Here is a 17,238-nt window from a genome sequence, read left to right on the forward strand (position 1 = left end):
TCTATTTGGGGGCAGAGGGAGAGAATCTCAAGCCGACTCTGCACGCTGAGCATGGATCCCGAGGCAAGGCTGGATCTCATGACCCTGAGATCAAGACCTGAACTGAAATCAAGAGTCCCACACTTAACCGACTGAGCCACCCAGGCACCCCTGGAGGCTTTTCTCATTGAAACTATTGAAGCCCATAAAGAGGACTCCAAAGGGTCAGTGTACACGTCTTTGGCAAGCAACAAGATAGCTGAGAGCTATGAGGGGACGGCGAGTAACATTACTGTATGCTGTGTCCCGGGCTATGTGCAGGCTCTTGGAAGTGTGCTGCGATTCACGGAATCTGAAACAACAGGTCTTTGAACATTTCTGTGACTTGTTCTACGCTGCACTAGGAGGAAAGCTACCTATCGCCCCTTTAAGAACCAGCAAAGCCCCGCCCCCTTTAGAACCCGGAACTCCATTTCCCAGAGCTCCTCATAATTTGCGTGGCCTTTATCCTCTGTCAGGCACGACCTACGTTCTGAGTCTGCGCAGTAATGGCGCGGAAACTACATTACCCAGAAGGCCGTGCGGCCGCAGCGGCGGGGACCGCCCAGTCTGCCAGTCTTACCCGAGAGCGGTTTCGTGCCTGCGCATCGCACGGGGGCGGAACTTCCGGCAGCGTCCCTAAAGCGTCTGGTTCTCTCGTTCTCGGGACTGTCCTCTCCTTTAATGCGAACCAAAGTCCTGACTGAAGTACATGGAAAGCGCGGGGAGAGGCGTAGTCTCCGCCGCAGAGGCGGCTGCGAGGCGCCTTCGTCCCCGCCCGGTCGCCCGCCGCTCCCCGCACCGCTCTTCCCACCGGTCGTTGGCGGAGGCCGCGCCGGTGAAGCCGGCTCAGGTGGGTGCTGCGACCCCCGGGCCCTCAGCCGCCCGCCCCTCGCCCCGAGCGCTGCTTCCGGATGGAGGGGCGCCCGCTCAGCTCCCCACAGCCAGGCCCGCGGGGCGGGAGCAGAGGGCGCCCCGGCGTGGGGTCCCGGCTCCGTCCGTGCGGTGGGGTGTGGCGGGGGCGGGGATCCAGCAGGTGCTCCTGAGTCGAGACCAGGGGTGGGGGCACCGGGACCCTTGTGTGTGCGGGGAACAGGGGGCGGGGTGGAGTGTCGCCTGCAGTGGCCACGCCGGCGTCCGCGGGAGGTCGCAAGGGGCCGGGGATGGGAGGGGCGCGCCCCGAGTCGGAAGTTGGAGGTAGGGGGAGCAGGACGGGGCATGCAGGCCCCCCCCGGGGGGTTCTGGGGGGCTGGACCAGGGCGGCGGCGGCAGAGCGGGATGCGCGGAGATGCTGCGTAGAGTTGCACAGCAGAGCCGACAGGATTTCCTGCTGCCTCGCACACACGTGTGAGCAGAAGTAGGGAGTGAGGGGCCCTGTTAGGCTTCTTTGCCTGAACATCTGAAGGGCGGAGGTGGGGTGAGCGAGCCCAGGGAGCGGGTGTCGGGGAGACCATGAGTTTGATTTTGGACGTGTTGATGCTGAGATATCTCAGGGGGAGACCTGACAGGAGCCTGTGGAGGTAAAGGTCTGGAGGCCGGGGAAGGGCTGGGCTGTCACAGGTGGGGAGGGCGTGGACGGCACCAGAGCGTGGCCGGAGGGCCGGATCAAGGAGGGCGTCTTAAGGTCGCTATTGCTGATGGGCTCTGTGGTGTCAGGAGGGCTGAGACTTTGAGTGTGTAGGGGATTCAGCATCCTTAATGCTCCCTCCGTAAAGGAGCGTACCTGACCTAGAAGGTGTTCTGGCCTGTGTCTAGAAGAGAATGCCTGGGTTTGTAAGTTTGCTGGCCTGGGTGGAGATGGACGTATGGACTCTCAGCCCTGCAGGTCCGCTGATCCTTAGAGACAGTCCCTGTGAGACAAAGGAATAGCCAGATTTGGGGAGCAGATGGGTCCCAGACAGGGGCACTGTCTTCTCCTCCTCCACCTTGAGGACAAGAGGAAGGAAGGCGTGCTACAGTAAAGGGGCCCTGCAAGCGTCCTTCAGGGGATCGTGTAGCAGGTGGGCTTGTTTGCTGAAAGGAAGAGTAGCTGAGCTGCCTGCTCAGGCTCTCCCTACAATTCATTAAATTCAGGATGTTTGAAACATTTATCGATTAAGACATCAGGTAACCAATAGTCCTCTAAATATGTACATATAGGTAGGCAACTAGAAGTTAATTCATTCAACAAACTAAGCATGGCAGTACTTTATAAAATTGCAAAATTAATTTATCTGTATTTGCTAACAGTAGAATGTTATATATCACATCTTCTGAAAGTCTTAAAAAGCAGAAATAATGCACACCCACATTTTTAAAACCCTGTCCCTTTATTTGCACTGACAACATACAGAATTGTTAATCCCGTGGATAGTTATGGCTGCCAGGTAGTGTGTATTACTTGTGTTTAATACTGTTATCAGCTCTATGAGGTGGGGGCCATTGTTAACCCCATTTTCCAGGAAAGGAATTGAGGCTCAGGAGCTTCAGTCCTTCTGCAAAGTCACGCAGCAGATAAGAGCGGCACTGAAGTCAGAGGAGCTGAGAGCTTAGGTTATCAGGCTGAGATCTCTGTGCTCCAGGGCAGGGCAGGGGCGGTGGTGGTCCAGTTCAGTCTGTAGGATCCTACCATGGTTGCCCCTTTCTCATGGCCTCCCTCTTCCCACAGGTTCCCGTGGCATTTGCAGAAATGCTTATGAACCCTGTTCGGGTGAATGGAGGATGTGACAGACCTTCATCCACCCAGTTATCACCCTGATGGTTTTGCCATTCTCATATAAAGAATGATGGTGTCCTGAGATTGCTCACCTGGTCTTCTCCCTCCCTTGGGTCTAAAGTCCCTGTGGTTTCACCAAAGCCCCGGGTTTTGAACTGAGCCCTGGATTCTATGGAGCGTTTCCCATTTCTGGCAACTGATGGGGTAAGATGTGGAAGGGTGTCCTGGGCACAGGTTCCAGAATGTTCAAGTGGTGGGGGTGAGAGTGAGTTGGAATGTTCGGGGAACTGCAAGGCTCTTATATATGGTGGGAATATGGCGGGGGGAGTGTTGGGGGTCAGGGGCACACAGTTATCAGATCCACTATTAATCCTGAGGTCGTGGGCCTCTGATCTGAAGGAAGTAGGAGCTAGGGAAGTTTTGGAGCAGAGGAGCCAGGTGATCACATCCAGATTTTAACAGGCTATGTCTAGCTGCAGTGTGGGGGAGAGGCGGGAGTGAAGGTGGGAACAGTGACCTGGGAGGGAGCTCCTGTGACAGTGCAGGTGAGTCCTGCTGATGGCTGGCCAGGGCGTGGTGGCTGTGGAGGTAGAGGACTGGTGCCTTCTGGATGCGTTCTGCACAGAGTTGCCCACGCTTAGTGATGTGGTGAGTGAGGGTGCCAGGAGGTGTGAAGGGAAGGGGGTCAGGGACAGCCCCGAGGCTTTTGGCTTTCTCTGGAAGTTTGGATGTTCTGTCAGTTGAGATGGGGAAGTCAGTAGTCAGAGGGCTTGCCAGAGGGAATTGGAAGTCAGGTTTTGTTACTGATGTCCAGATGTTCCAGAGACTCCCGAGTAGAGGTACCCGGTCGGCAGGTGGACACACAGATCTGGAGTTTAGCGGAGGCATTCAGGTTGCAGACAGCCACAACATAGTGGCCGGTATGTGGACTGAAGTGTCGCCATGCCTCAGTTTTCAGAGGGGGCATCATTAGGTTGTGGACGTGGGAAGGGGAAGAAGGAGGCTGAGATTTGAATCTCTTTTGGGAGCCTGGATGGTGGTAGTGGATGTCACAAAGGCAGATGAGAAAGCAGAGTCGCTGTGGGGGGGTTGTGCTTATGAGGAATAAAGGTGAGGAGTCTGAAAGGCTTCCAAGGGGTCAAGGATATGAGATAGGTGTTGAAGCATCTCCATGAAGGAGGTCACTGAGCTCAGAGCAGGACACTCTGTCTTTCTTTGGACTCATCAGTGTTTTATGGTGACTCTTGGTCAGACCTGTATTGTTCCTTCAGGCTGGTAGATCAGTTGAGGTTAAAAGGGATCAGCCTGGGGCATTGCTAGGCCTGGGGTGGAGAGTTCAGTGTAGCTGGGCTTCGAATGTGGGTGAGGTTAACACAGACTGTTTGTGACTGCTTGTAGGACACCGTGTGTAGTGGTGACATCGCAGAGGACCAAGGGTCCGTGAGGTACTGACGTTAGGTTTGGGAGGGTGAGTGTGACACAGGTGGCAGGGCCAGGTGGGGAGAACCACAAAGGGACCCTCGTGGTCTGTGGTGCTAGGAAACTTGGGTTTCTGGGGCAGGAGGGGGCCAAATAGGCTGTTGATTCCATTTGCAGAATACTACCTGGGTTCCACGTGCACAGTGGTGTGCTGGGAAGCCATGGAATTACCTGCAGAGCGGGCTGGTGGGTCTCAGTAACTGAGTTGCAGAAGTGGACGGACCAGATCTGTAGAGGTTCAGATCAAGAACAATGTGCAGGCGAGGAGGAGTGTGAATGTTTGACCCCAAGTCCTGGGATGGGGTGCTTATGGGAGAGAGAGAAGTTCAAGTTGTGTTGTCTGGGAGGCAAGAACTGGGGGACCTCAGCATAATTTACTGATAAGAGAGAGAGAGCCCCATTGCAGCACCAGAGCCTAGGTGGGGCTTTTCTGCACCCTCCCCCACTTGTTTTCCCGAGTTCTGGACACAGTGATCAGTGGCAGTGACGAGAGACAGGCACCAGTGCCACCAGACCTTGTATCTCTTCCACATGGGGAAGTTGGGGTGGAGGGCAAGGAGATGGAAGTGGGGGTGGGGGGCCGTACTGAAGATCCTGGAGAGAGAAGCTGCACATTGATTGAACTGTCCCCATTTTGGCAGGGGCTCTTGGTTTTTACAGACGTGGCCATACATTTCTCCCAGGAGGAATGGGGGCTCCTTGATGAGGCCCAGAGAAGCCTGTACCACATTGTGATGCTGGAGAACTTTGCACTTTTGTCATCACTAGGTAAGGCCCTCTCACCTGCTGCAGTGTCTGGGGCTGGGCGCTGGTTTTCCCCTTTCCCAGGGGGTAGCTCTGTCATTCCCACGCCCACATCACGGTCACTACTTCCCTTCTGGTTTCCTAGCATGCACTTATGGGAGCCAGGTCTGGGCCCAGTGCACTTCTGCTCCAGGTTTGTCTGAGAAATCCCAGTGGTCTTGCTTGCCATTGGTCAGGTTATTCTGTTCAGCCCCTGTGCTCCGTGCCTTCTTCCTCCTTGCTGACACTTCTTGGGGCATGCCTGTGCCAGAAATTTCAGCCACAAATGTAGTCTCTATTTGTAGAGACCGCTGGTTCTGCAAGACCCTCCTTTGAAGTTCTTTTGGTTTTAGAATGTGGGATGTTGTGAGAGGGATCACTCCGGAGGCATGCTTTCCACTCCCTTTTCCTGTGTTTCACCGAGGTTGGCCCATTCCAGGTCCCATGTAAGTGCTCATCTTGAAGAAGTGGGAGGGGCCTGGGTGCCTGACAGCGTGGACATTACTCCATCAATGGCAACAGGAGATGGCCCTGGGGCTCAGGAGCTGGGAATGGGTCTGTTGTCAGAGCTGGGTTCACCATTGTATGATGCCAGGGACAGTGGTCATACCTCATCTCTACCTCTTCTTTCCCGTCATCATTTCCAATCTTGCATTCCCCAGCTCCCCCACCTTTGTGGCTTCCCTCTGTCATCCTTTCCCTTTTTACTCCCTTTGCAGTAGACTTGACATATGATCTATCCTAAGGTATTGTAATGGCATATTTTTTTTTAATATTTTATTTATTTATTTGACAGAGAGAGAGACAGCGAGAGCAGGAACACAAGCAGGGGGAGTGAGAGAGGGAGAAGCAGGCTTCCCGCTGAGCAGGGAGCCCAGTGTGGGGCTCGGTCCCAGGACCCTGGGATGATGACCTGAGCCGAAGGCAGATGCCTAATGATTGAGCCACCCAGGCGCCCCTGTGATGGCATATTGTTAAATAGTCTCTGAACACCAGCTGCTGTGTTGCAATCACACATTTCTGCGTTTGGACCCAGTCTTGCGTCAGTGCTTACCGGTCACCAGCAGCTCTGGCCTTGTTGAAAGTCATTTGCAGAGGAGGGAGTTGGGGAGCCCGCCTCTCCTCCCTGCACTTCCCCCTTCCTCGTGTCCTTCCCCAGAGTCAGGGCTCTCCCATCATGGGAGCATGCCAGGCTGAGCCCTGCACAGCAGGCCTTCCTCTCACTGTCTCGAGTCCCCCTCGCCTGTCAGCAGTCCCGTGGCCTCGTCCGTGGGTGTGTCTGGCACACGTTCCCGATGGGGCCGCCTCCTCCCAACGAAGTCAGCAGGCACTTCACCAGCATTTCTCTGCTTACAGGTTGCTGGCATGGAGCCCAGGATGAGGAGGCCCCTTCAGAGCAAGATGTTTCTGTAGGAGGGTCACAGGTCAGGACCCCAAAGCCAGGCCCATCCATCCAGAAGTCCCAGCCCTGTGAGACGTGTAGCTTGCTCTTGAAAGACCTTTTGCACTTGGCTGAGCATGATGGAACACACCCTGAGCGAGGCTTGCACACTTGTGGGGGAAAGCATTTCCAGCACCAAAAGCATCAAATTAGAGAGAAACTTTTCAGAAGTGATGAGGGAAGGCCTTCATTTGTGAAGAGCTGCAGAGGTCACGTGACAGAGACGACCTTTACATGCAGGGAAGGTGGGAAGGACTGCCCAGCCAGCTCAGGCCTTCTCCAACCACAGGTTCCTCATGTTGTAGGAAAGCCACACTGGGACATGGCAGGTGGAGAGGCCTTTCAGAATGAACAGAATTATTATAAGTGCACCCAGTGTGGGAAAACCTGCAGTCATAAACATATACTTGTTGACCATGAGAAAATCCACACTGGAGAAAAGCTTTATGAGTACAGGGAATGTGGGAAGGCCTTCCTTAGAAAGTCCCACCTCCATCAGCACCAGAAGGGCCATGATGAAGATCAGCTTTATGAGAACCCAGAACATGGAGGATTCTTTACACAGATACCTGGCCTCAGTGACCACCAGGGTATTCACACCAGGCCGAGGCCTTTTGAGTGCAACCAATGTGGGAAGGGTTTCCTTAGACTCTCCCAACTTGTTGGTCACCAGAAAATCCACACGGGAGAAAGACCTTATGGTTGTAGTGAATGTGGGAATTTTTTTAGGAATCGCTCTACACTCATTAGACATCAGAGAGTTCACACTGGCGAAAGGCCATATGAGTGCAGTGAATGTGGAAAAGCTTTCACCCGCAAACATAAACTTGTTGAGCATCAGAAAATCCACAGTGGTGAAAAGCCTTATGAGTGCAGTGAATGTGGGAAAGCCTTCAGCCGCAAAGACAAAGTTGTTGAACACCAGAAAATCCACACTGGAGAGAGGCCTTATAAGTGCAGTGAATGTGGAAAAGCTTTCAGCCGCAAACATAAACTTGTTGAGCACCAGAAAATCCACACTGGAGTAAGGGCTTATGAGTGCAGAGAATGTGGGAAATCCTTTATGGACAGCTCTTCACTCATTATTCATCAGAGAGTTCACACTGGAGAAAGGCCTTATGAGTGTGACAAATGTGGGAAATTCTTTAGGTACCGCTTCACGCTCATTAGACACCAGAGAACTCACACTGGAGAAAGGCCTGATGAGTGCAGCAATGTAGGAAATCCTTTAGTTGCAACTCCACACTCATTAGACGTCAGACAAATCACAGTAGAGAAAGGCCTTATTACTGCAGCAAATGTGGGAAGTTTTTGTGGTACAACTCCGGTCTCATTACACAACAGAGAGTTCACACTGATGTGAGAGTCCTTATGAGAACAGCGAGTATGGGGACATCTACTTACAACTCTGGCCTCGTTAAACACTGTGAAATTTGCAACAATAGAGAAATGCGTTATGAGTGCAGTGAATGTGGGAGAGTCTGTTGATTTATGTCATTTTACACTAATTTGCATTTTTTTAGTATTTATATATACTTGGAATCCTACAGTCTACTTTTGCATGCCTGCTTGTTATTCTGTTTTTACATAAATGGAATCCTAAAGTATATCCTTGCATAGCTATTTTGAGATTTATCCCTATTGTGTTCATTCCTTTTTATTGCTGAGTGGTACTCCATTGGGTGTATATAACACAATGTGTTTACCTATTAATGGACATGTAGGTTGTTTCTAGTGTTGACCTATTACCAGAACAACCACTATTATAAGTAAATACCTGAGAATAGAGTGTTGCTCATAGATGAATGTTTAACTTTTTAAGAATTGGCCAAATTGATTTCCAATGTGAATGTGCCATTTTATACTCCTACCACTTGGAACACATCATTGTCAATAATAGGTATAGTCTGTCTTTTTTAAGTTAAAATAAGTGTGTCATAGTCTTATTTTAATCTGCATTTCTGTAATAACTAGTGATATTGAGTATTTTTTATGTGCTAACAAGACTGCATTATGTATTAGAGCTGTATTATGTATAAACAACAAAAGGACTTTTAGGGGTAGACAGTGACTGAGCAAAGAGTAAAGTAAGAAAGTAAAGTTTAAGCTAAGTCACTCAAATTTAAGTTCAGCTGCATATGAAGTGATTACCAAAAAACTTTATGAACCATCTGCCCTCTACACAAATGTCCACCAAGGCATTGTTCTAGAATTTTCTCTTACTTGATTACTTTTTTTTTTTAGTGTCTTCAGGGTATGTTTTTGTAACATAAAATTTCTTAGAAACGTTTTAAATAGTTAATCATTTTAATAGTGATAAAAATAAATAATATAAAATTTGCTATTTTAATCACTTCTAAGTATTTGGTTCTGTCGCATATTAGAATTATCCAGAAAAACAGAACCAAACTAGTGTATGTCTGTCCATATATGTCATATATAGAGAGATTTATTTTAAAGTATTGGGTGACACGATTATGTTGGCTTAGCAAGTCCAAAATCTTCAGGGTAACCTGGCAGACTGGAGACTCAGGTAAGAAATTGCAGGGCAAGGGGCGCCTGGGTGGCTCAGTCGTTAAGCGTCTGCCTTTGGCTCAGGTCATGATCCCAGAGTCCTGGGATGGAGCCCCGCATTGGGCTCCCAGCTCTGCGGGAAGCCTGCTTCTCCTTCTCCCACTCCCCCTTCTTGTGTTCCCTCTCTCACTGTGTCTCTCTCTGTCAAATAAATAAATAAAATCTTAAAAAAAAAAAAAAAAAGAATTGCAGGGCAAGCCCAAAGCAGTCAGCAGACAAAATTCCTTCTAGTTTATGCAGGTTACTGCTTTTCTATTAATGCCTTTGAGTGGTTGAAGCCTACCCTCATTACGGAGTGTAATCTGCTTTATTCAGAGTCTACTGATTTAAATGTTAATTCAAAAAGCATTTGAAAGAAACATCCGGAATAATGTCTGACCAAATATCTGGATGCCATGGTCTAGCCTAGTAGACCCACAAAATCAACCATCACATGTATTATTAAGTACATCACCATCCATCTTCAGAACTTTTTCATCTTCCCCAACTGAACATATTTTTGTATCATTAAACACGTTCTTCCCAACTTCACTCCCCCCAACCCCCAGAAACCACCATTCTACTTTGTATCTCTATTGTCTATGAATTTGACTACTCTAGGAACCTCGTATAGGAGAAATCATGCATTTGTCCTTTTGTGACTTACTTCATTTAGCATAATAGTTTCATCTTGGACATTTTTATTATGAATACATTGCATAGAAAAAAAGATCTTGAATTAAAGTCTATCACTTCATTTTTAAGAGCTATTTTTCTAGACTTGAATCCACTGGTTTTGATCAAAATTCATGGCTCAGTCCCATTTTTGTTCTAAAGTGATCTATTTTTTTCTTGTTGTCAGCTTGCAAGATTTTCTTTATTCTGTGATACTTTATTTTAATGTGACAAACTATAGAAATGATCCCTGAAAGTACAGTAGTTATGGGTTATTCTTTTATAAGTATTTGTCTCACTAAATTTTCCTTATTCATAGATTCTGTGTTCATGTCCCTTATTTTTTTAAATGTTTTTAGATTTTTAAAGCATCCTGTGATCTGAAGTTACAGCATTTTAATTCATAGCTAGTTGTATCCATTATGTTATTCATCCCACCTACTCTATTTTTCACATATTTTGTATTTTATAGTTATTTTGAGTTGAAATCCTCATTACTTACATGACTCTGCTGTTGTCCTTTCCAGTTTTTAATAAAATTTATATGCATGCTTTATAACTTTTAATCAAACTATTTTAAATTTATACAGTAAACTTTATAATGCTTTTACTTTTCACGTACCTAAAATACTTCCTATGAGGTCATGGCCCACTAGGGGGTATCTGTCCAGCCATATGCTGAGGATGGGATTGAGTGTCGCCACGCACTGAAAATAAAACATTCAGACTTAATACTGAGCAGACATGCAGGACTGCCTCCAGAGGAGAAAAGCAGCTGCACAGGCTTAAACATGGTTTTTTTTTTTTTTTTTTAAAGATTTATTTATTTGACACAGAGAGAGAGACAGCTAGAGAGGAAACACAAGCAGGGGGAGTGGAAGAGGGAGAAGCAGGCTCCTGGCTGAGCAGGGAGCCCGATGCGGGGCTCGATCCCAGGACCCTGGGATCATGACCTGAGCCGAAGGCAGACGCTTAACGACTGAGCCACCCAGGCGCCCCTTAAACATGGTTTTTATTGAAAATCTTATCAGACAAATTCATCAAAGAGCTTCAAAGCAGGGAAGGCTTAGAACAAAGGGGAGCTATTACTTTTAAACATTAACTACTAACTCATCCATAGGATATGTGCAGTTATTCAGAAAGTACGTATAGAAAAAAAGATTGGTTATAATTACCCCTGCCCTCCTGAGCCTTGTAAGGGTCATGAGAGCTTTGTCTCAAATACCATCGCGTGAGACGGGTTGAGGCAAAGCTGATGCTGAGGTTTCAGTAAATGCCTTGGACTCATGCCCAGAAGTCAAATCATATTTTCTTTCTTTTTTTTTTTTATTTTTTTATTTTTTTAAAGATTTTATTTATTTATTTGACAGAGAGAGACACAGCGAGAGAGGGAACACAAGCAGGGGGAGTGGGAGAGGGAGAAGCAAGCTTCCCGCGGAGCAGGGAGCCCGATGCGGGGCTCGATCCCAGGACCCTGGGATCATGACCTGAGCCGAAGGCAGACGATTAACGACTGAGCCACCCAGGCGCCCCTTTTTTTTAAAGATTTTACTTACTTATTTGACAGAGAGAGACACAGCGAGAGAGGGAACACAAGCAGGGGGAGTGGGAGAGGGAGAAGCAGGCTTCCTGCGGAGTAGGGAGCCCAATGCAGACCCGATCCCAGGACTCCAGGATCACGACCCGAGCCGAAGGCAGATGCTCAACGACTGAGCCACCCAAGCGCCCCTCAAATCATATTTTCTAAAAACTCCACAATTGAGTTCAGGCCTTAGTTTTTGCCCCTTGAGTACGGTTGAAGCTGGCAAGAATAAACCCCTCACAACCCAACACTGCTGGTAACAACACCCACTTCTATCTTCCACTTTCAGATAGAACTTTCTCTTTTTTTTCAATTTTTGAAAATTTTAATTCCAGTGTAGTTAACATACAGTGTTGTACTAGTTTTGGGTGTACGATACAGCATTTCAACAATTGAGGCAGAACTTTCTCTAAATATTTGGAGACTGATAAACATAAATGCAAAAATCCTCGAAGAAATGCTAGCAAACCACATTCAGCAGCACCTTAAAAGTTTTATACTATGATTAAATTGGATTTATCCCTGGGATACAAGGATGACTCAATTTATGCAAAATGTAATACTCCACATTAACAAAGGATAAAAATCATATAATCTCAATAAATGCAGAAAGCATTTGACAAACTTCAACATCCTTTTATGATAAAAAGTTTGGAACAAATTAAGTAGAGGAATATACCTTAACATAATAAAAGGCATATACGAAAAGCACATAGCTAACATCATACTCAACGTTGAAAAGCCAAAATCTTTTCCTTTAAGATTATAAACAAGGGTGCCCACTCTCTCCACTTTTATTCAACATAGTACTGGAAGTCCTAGCCAGAGCAATTGGGTGAGAAAAAGAATTGAAAAGCATCCAAAATGGAAAGGAAGAAATAATGTCTCTGTCTGCAGATGAACTGATCTTATATGTAGAAAACTTGAAAGGCTGGGGCGCCTGGGTGGCTCAGTCATTAAATGTCTGCCTTCGGCTCGGGTCATGATCCCAGGGTCCTGGGATCGAGCCCCGCATTGAGCTCCGTCCTCGGCGGGAGGCCTGCTTCTCCCTCTCCCTCTCCCACTCCCCCTGCTTGTGTTCCTGCTCTCGCTATCTCTCTCTGTCAAATAAATAAATAAAATCTTTAAAAAAAGGAAAAAAAACTTGAAAGGCTGTACCAAAACAAACTGTAAAAACTAGTAAGTGAATTCAGTAAAGTTTCAGAATACAAAATCAACATACAAAAGTCAGTTTTGCATTCCTACACACTAACAAATTATCTGGAAAAGACATTAATAAAACAATCTGACAATAGCAACAAAAAGAATAAAATACTTAAGAATAAATGTAACCAAGGAAGTGAGAGATCTGAACACTGAAAGCTATAAAACATTGATGAAAAAAATCAAAGACAAATAAATGGGAAGATATCTTATGTTCATTGATCGGAAGAATTAATAATGTTAAAATGTCCATTCTACCCAAGGTAATCTACAGATTGAATGCAATCCCTATCAAAATTACAATGACACTTTTCACAGAAATAGGAAAAAAATCTAAAATTTATATGGAACTACAAGAGACACTGAATAGCTCAATCTGGAGCAAGGAGAACAAAGCTGGAGGCATCAAACTTCCTGTCTTCAAACTACACTACAAAGTTACATTAATGAAACCAGTACAATACGGGCATCAAAACAGACACATAGACCAATGGAACAGAGGAGAGAGCCCAGAAATAAACCTGCACATACAAAGTCAACTAATTTTTGACAAAGGAATCAGGAATATACAATGGGGGAAAGGATGGTCTCTTTAATAAATGGTGTTGGAAAAACTGGATATCCACGTGCAAAAGAATTAAATTGGACCCATATCTTGCACCATCACGAAATCAACTAAAGATGAATTAAAGACTTAAAGACCTGAAACAGTAAAGCTAGAAGAAAACATAAAGGGAAAGCTCTCTGACGTTGGTATTGGAAATAATTTTTAATTAATAGCAAAGCACAGGAAATAAAAATAAACAAGTGGGACTACATCAAACTAAAAAGTTTCTGCACAGCAAAGGAAACAACAAAATGAAAAGGCAAGGAGGTTATGCTATCTACTTTTCGTGTGTATCGAATAGCAAATACCAAAATGCATATGTCAATTTGTGGTGAGTTTTCTGAAGAGTTGGCATTAGATGATAAAACTTCCTTTCAAATGTATTTGTGTGGTATGCAGTTGTTCACTCAATACTGAAAATGATGAGTAGTTAAGTTCACAGTTCTCTCAGGAGTTTTCCCAGGTGTAGTCTAAAACCAGCTCCTGTATGCAGAGGGTGGGGAGAGACCAAAGAGAGAGGCCAGTCCAGATTGGTAGGTGCTGTTTTAATAAGCAAAGGGAACTTACGTACGAGGCTTGTCTTGGGTAGCTGCAAGACGAATGGATCCCTGCACCGCTTGCCAAATCTTTTAAGTTTATAAAGAGGCCTTACTTGGGTTCAGTCACATACACTGTGCAGGTGTTCTCAACACCACATCATGATCTCAAGGCTGTGTCCTTGGAGCAGTCTCTGGGAGAGAAAGACAAGCAGGACCCACATTTCAAGGACAGGGGAGGGGGTGAGGAGCCTCGGAGTGCCTGGGGTCTAGCTCACAGGTCAACTGGCAGTCACATCTTTTTGGTGACGTTTTCCAACAGATATAAACCAGTATATACTAACAGTTAAACTTGAGAAATGTAGGATTTCCTTTAATAGCAAAGAAAATTATTAAAATAACATTTTATGTTACCTAACTGAAACTTTATGCCTGTTGATTAGTAACTTCTCATTTCCCCCTCCCTCCAGCTCCTGATCACCATTCCAGTCTGATTTTATGAACTTGACTATTTTAGATTCCTCATCATCTAAGTGGAATCATGCAGTACTTGTCTTTATACTGTGTCTGGCTTATTTCACTTGGCATCATCTCCTCAGGGTCTATCGCGTTGTCATGTATTGTAAAATTTCCTTTTTATTTTAGTTTTTTTAAGATTTTATTTATTTATTTGACAGAGACATAGCGAGAGAGGGAACACAAGCAGGGGGAGTGGGAGAAGGAGAAGCAGGCTTCCCGCTGAGCAGGGAGCCCGATGCAGGGCTTGATCCCAGGACCCTGGGATCATGACCTGAGCCAAAGGCAGCCACTTAACAACTGAGCCATCCAGGCGCCCCTAAAATTTCCTTTTTAAAGATTGAATAATATTTTGTTATTTGTATATATCATGTTTTCATCATCCATTCATCTGTTGATGGGCACTTAGTTTGTTTCCACATCTTAGCTATCACGAATAGTGCTGCAGTGAACATGGAACTGCTAATATCTCTTCCAGGTCCTTTTGGGTGTATACCTGGAAATGGGATTACTGGATCATATGGTAGTTCTATTTTTAGTTTTTTTGAGGAATGTCCATGTTACGCTCCATAGCAGCTCTACCATTTTGCATTCCCACCAACGGTGTGAAAGGGTTCCAGTTTCTCACATCATTGGCAAGACTTGTGTTTTGCTTTTTTGGTAATAGTTGTCCTGTCGGGTGTGAGGTGATATCTCATTGTGGTTTTGATTTGCATTCGCCTGATGATTAGGGACGATGAGCATTTTCTCATATACCTGTTGGCCATTTGTATGTCTTTGAGGAAATTTCTGTTCTTTGGGTGTTGAGTTTGGTAAGTTCTTTTTTTTTTTTTTTTTTTAAGATTTTATTTATATATTTGTCAGAGAGCACACAAGCGGGGGAGTGGCAGGCAGAGGGAGAAGCAGGCTGCCTGCTGAGCAAGGAGCCTGATGCAGCGCTCAATCCCAGGAGCCTGGAATCATGACCTGAGCCAAAGGCAGACATTTAACTGACTGAGCCACCCAGGCATCCCAAGTTTGATAAGTTCTTTATAGATTCTGGATACTAGCCCTTCATCTGATATGTCATTTGCAAATATCTTCTCCCATTCTGTCAGTTGTCTTTGGTTTTGTGACTGTTTCCTTTGCTGTGCCAAAGCTTTTTATCTTGATGAAGTCCCAGTAGTTCATTCTTGCCTTTGTTTCCCTTGCCTTTGGAGACGTGTCTAACAAGAGGTTGCTGTGACCAAGGTCAAAGAGGTTGCTACTTGTGTTCTCCTCTAGGATTTTGATGGATTCCTGTCTCACATTTAGGTCTTTCATCCAATTTGAGTCTATTTTGGGGGTATGGTGTAAGGATATGGTCCAGTTTCATTCTTCTGTGTGCGGCTGTCCAATGAAGAGACTGTCTTTTCTTCATTGGATATTCTTTCCTGCTTTGTCAAAGATTAGTTAACCGTAGAGTTGAGGGTCCATTTTGGGCTCTCTATTCTGTTCCATTGATCTATGTGTCTGTTTTTGTGCCAGTACCATGCTGTCTTGATGATGACAGCTTTGTAATAGAGCTGGAAGTCTGGAATTGTGATGCCACCAGCTTTGGTTTTCTTTTTCAACATTCCTTTGGCTATTTGGGGTCTTTTCTGGTTCCATACAAATTTTAGGATGATTTGTTCTCTCTCTGTGAAAAAAGTTGATGGTATTTTGATAGGAATTGAATTGAATGTATAGATTGCTCTAGGTAGCATAGACATCTTAACAATATTTCTTCTTCCAATCCATGAGCATGGAACGTTTTTCCATTTCTTTGTGTCTCCCTCAATTTCCTTCATGAGTGTTGTATAGTTTTCTGAGTGCAGATCCTTTGCCTCTTTGGTTAGATTCATTCCTAGGTATCTTATGGTTTTGGGTGCAATTGTAAATGGGATCGACTCCTTAATTTTTCTTTCTTCTATCTCATTGTTAGTGTATAGGAATGCAACTGATTTCTGTGCATTGATTTTCTATCCTGACACTTTGCTGAATTCCCGTATGAGTTCTAGCAATTTGGGGGTCTAGTCTCTTGGGTTTTCCACATAGAGTATCATGTCATCTGCATGACTTTTCTGTAACATATTGTAAAAAGCTGTGATACGGATATTTATGGTGTCCTGACAAAGTCAATGTAGGAATCAGGACCAAATCATTAAACACAGGACATGTCCTTGAATTGTGACAGAGTCTTGATTTATAAAGGTGACTGAGTGCAACATGGAGGGGTAAATGCCATTGAAAGGAAAGTTGTGCTACTCAACAGTTTCCTGTGTTATGACTGGTAAATTAACATTTGCTAAGTATAGCACGGGGTGCTGGATGGTGGGTCAGGTTGTGGTTCAGTGACAGACCATAAGAGAAATTGAAAAAGAGAAGTTTATACTCACAGGTCCTGGAGGAACTACATGGCACACTTCCAGGGGCCACACAGGGACATCAAGGCAGAGTGCAGGCAGAAAGAAAGGCATGACCTGGGGCACATGCCTTTACTAGGGTCCATGGGTTTAGTGCTTCCAGATTTCCCAGTTAAGCCCAGATTGGTCAATTCTTTTTTTTTTTTTTAACGTAGGCTTCACGGTGGGCATGGAGCTCAACACGGAGTTTGAACTCATGACCCTGAGATCAAGACCTGAGCTGAAATCAAGAGGCAGAGGCTTAACTGACCGAGTCACCCAGGTGTTCAGTTAAAACCAAAAAGAGCTGGGTTTTGGTAAGCTCCAAGGAGGTCTTATCTAAGGGTGAACATAAGGCATACAAGTGCTGGGAGGCTAGGGATGGTTCATTACAAGGGTCTTTGGCAGTCCTATCAGGAACTTTTATTTGCTTGTGGCTCTTTGGGCTGTCATGTAGGGCATGTGCTTCCATGAGGGGGTGAATGTCAGTGTCCCCGCAGGCGGCTTGGCCAAACAAAATGGATGCTGAGACAGTGACAGCATGAAGTAACTTAGCTAAATTCTCAACACCCTGGAAATACGAGACACAGCACACCATGGAGGGCCACATGAAACCATGTGACATGCAGGAAGGAGGGGGCGGGAGGAGGAACTGAGAGTATGCCTTTAAGACTAAAGTGCTTTATTGGGCAGGAAGTAAAAACAGATTAGGGTTTGTTCTTGTGTTTATAAGAGCAGTTTTGCAAGT

The 17,238-nt window shown here is 45.8% G+C and overlaps 1 protein-coding gene across 2 annotated transcripts; it reads left to right on the top strand.

Moving 5' to 3' along the window:
* The first annotated feature begins 548 nt into the window (after positions 1-548).
* LOC144380252 (uncharacterized) lies at positions 549-10,203 on the top strand. Of its 2 annotated transcripts, XM_078063055.1 has the most exons (4): positions 549-871; positions 2,666-2,917; positions 4,834-4,960; positions 6,332-10,203. In XM_078063055.1, exons 2-4 carry the CDS (start codon positions 2,885-2,887, stop codon positions 7,777-7,779), a joined length of 1,608 nt encoding a protein of 535 aa, XP_077919181.1. In that variant the 5' UTR covers positions 549-871; positions 2,666-2,884; the 3' UTR covers positions 7,780-10,203. The 2 variants fall into 2 exon arrangements, with proteins under 2 accessions (XP_077919181.1, XP_077919182.1); XM_078063056.1 differs by lacking the exon at positions 4,834-4,960.
* The last annotated feature ends 7,035 nt before the right edge of the window (positions 10,204-17,238 follow it).

This window comes from Halichoerus grypus, chromosome 15, assembly GCF_964656455.1.
Source record: "Halichoerus grypus chromosome 15, mHalGry1.hap1.1, whole genome shotgun sequence".
In the NCBI taxonomy this organism is placed as follows: Eukaryota; Metazoa; Chordata; class Mammalia; order Carnivora; family Phocidae; genus Halichoerus; species Halichoerus grypus.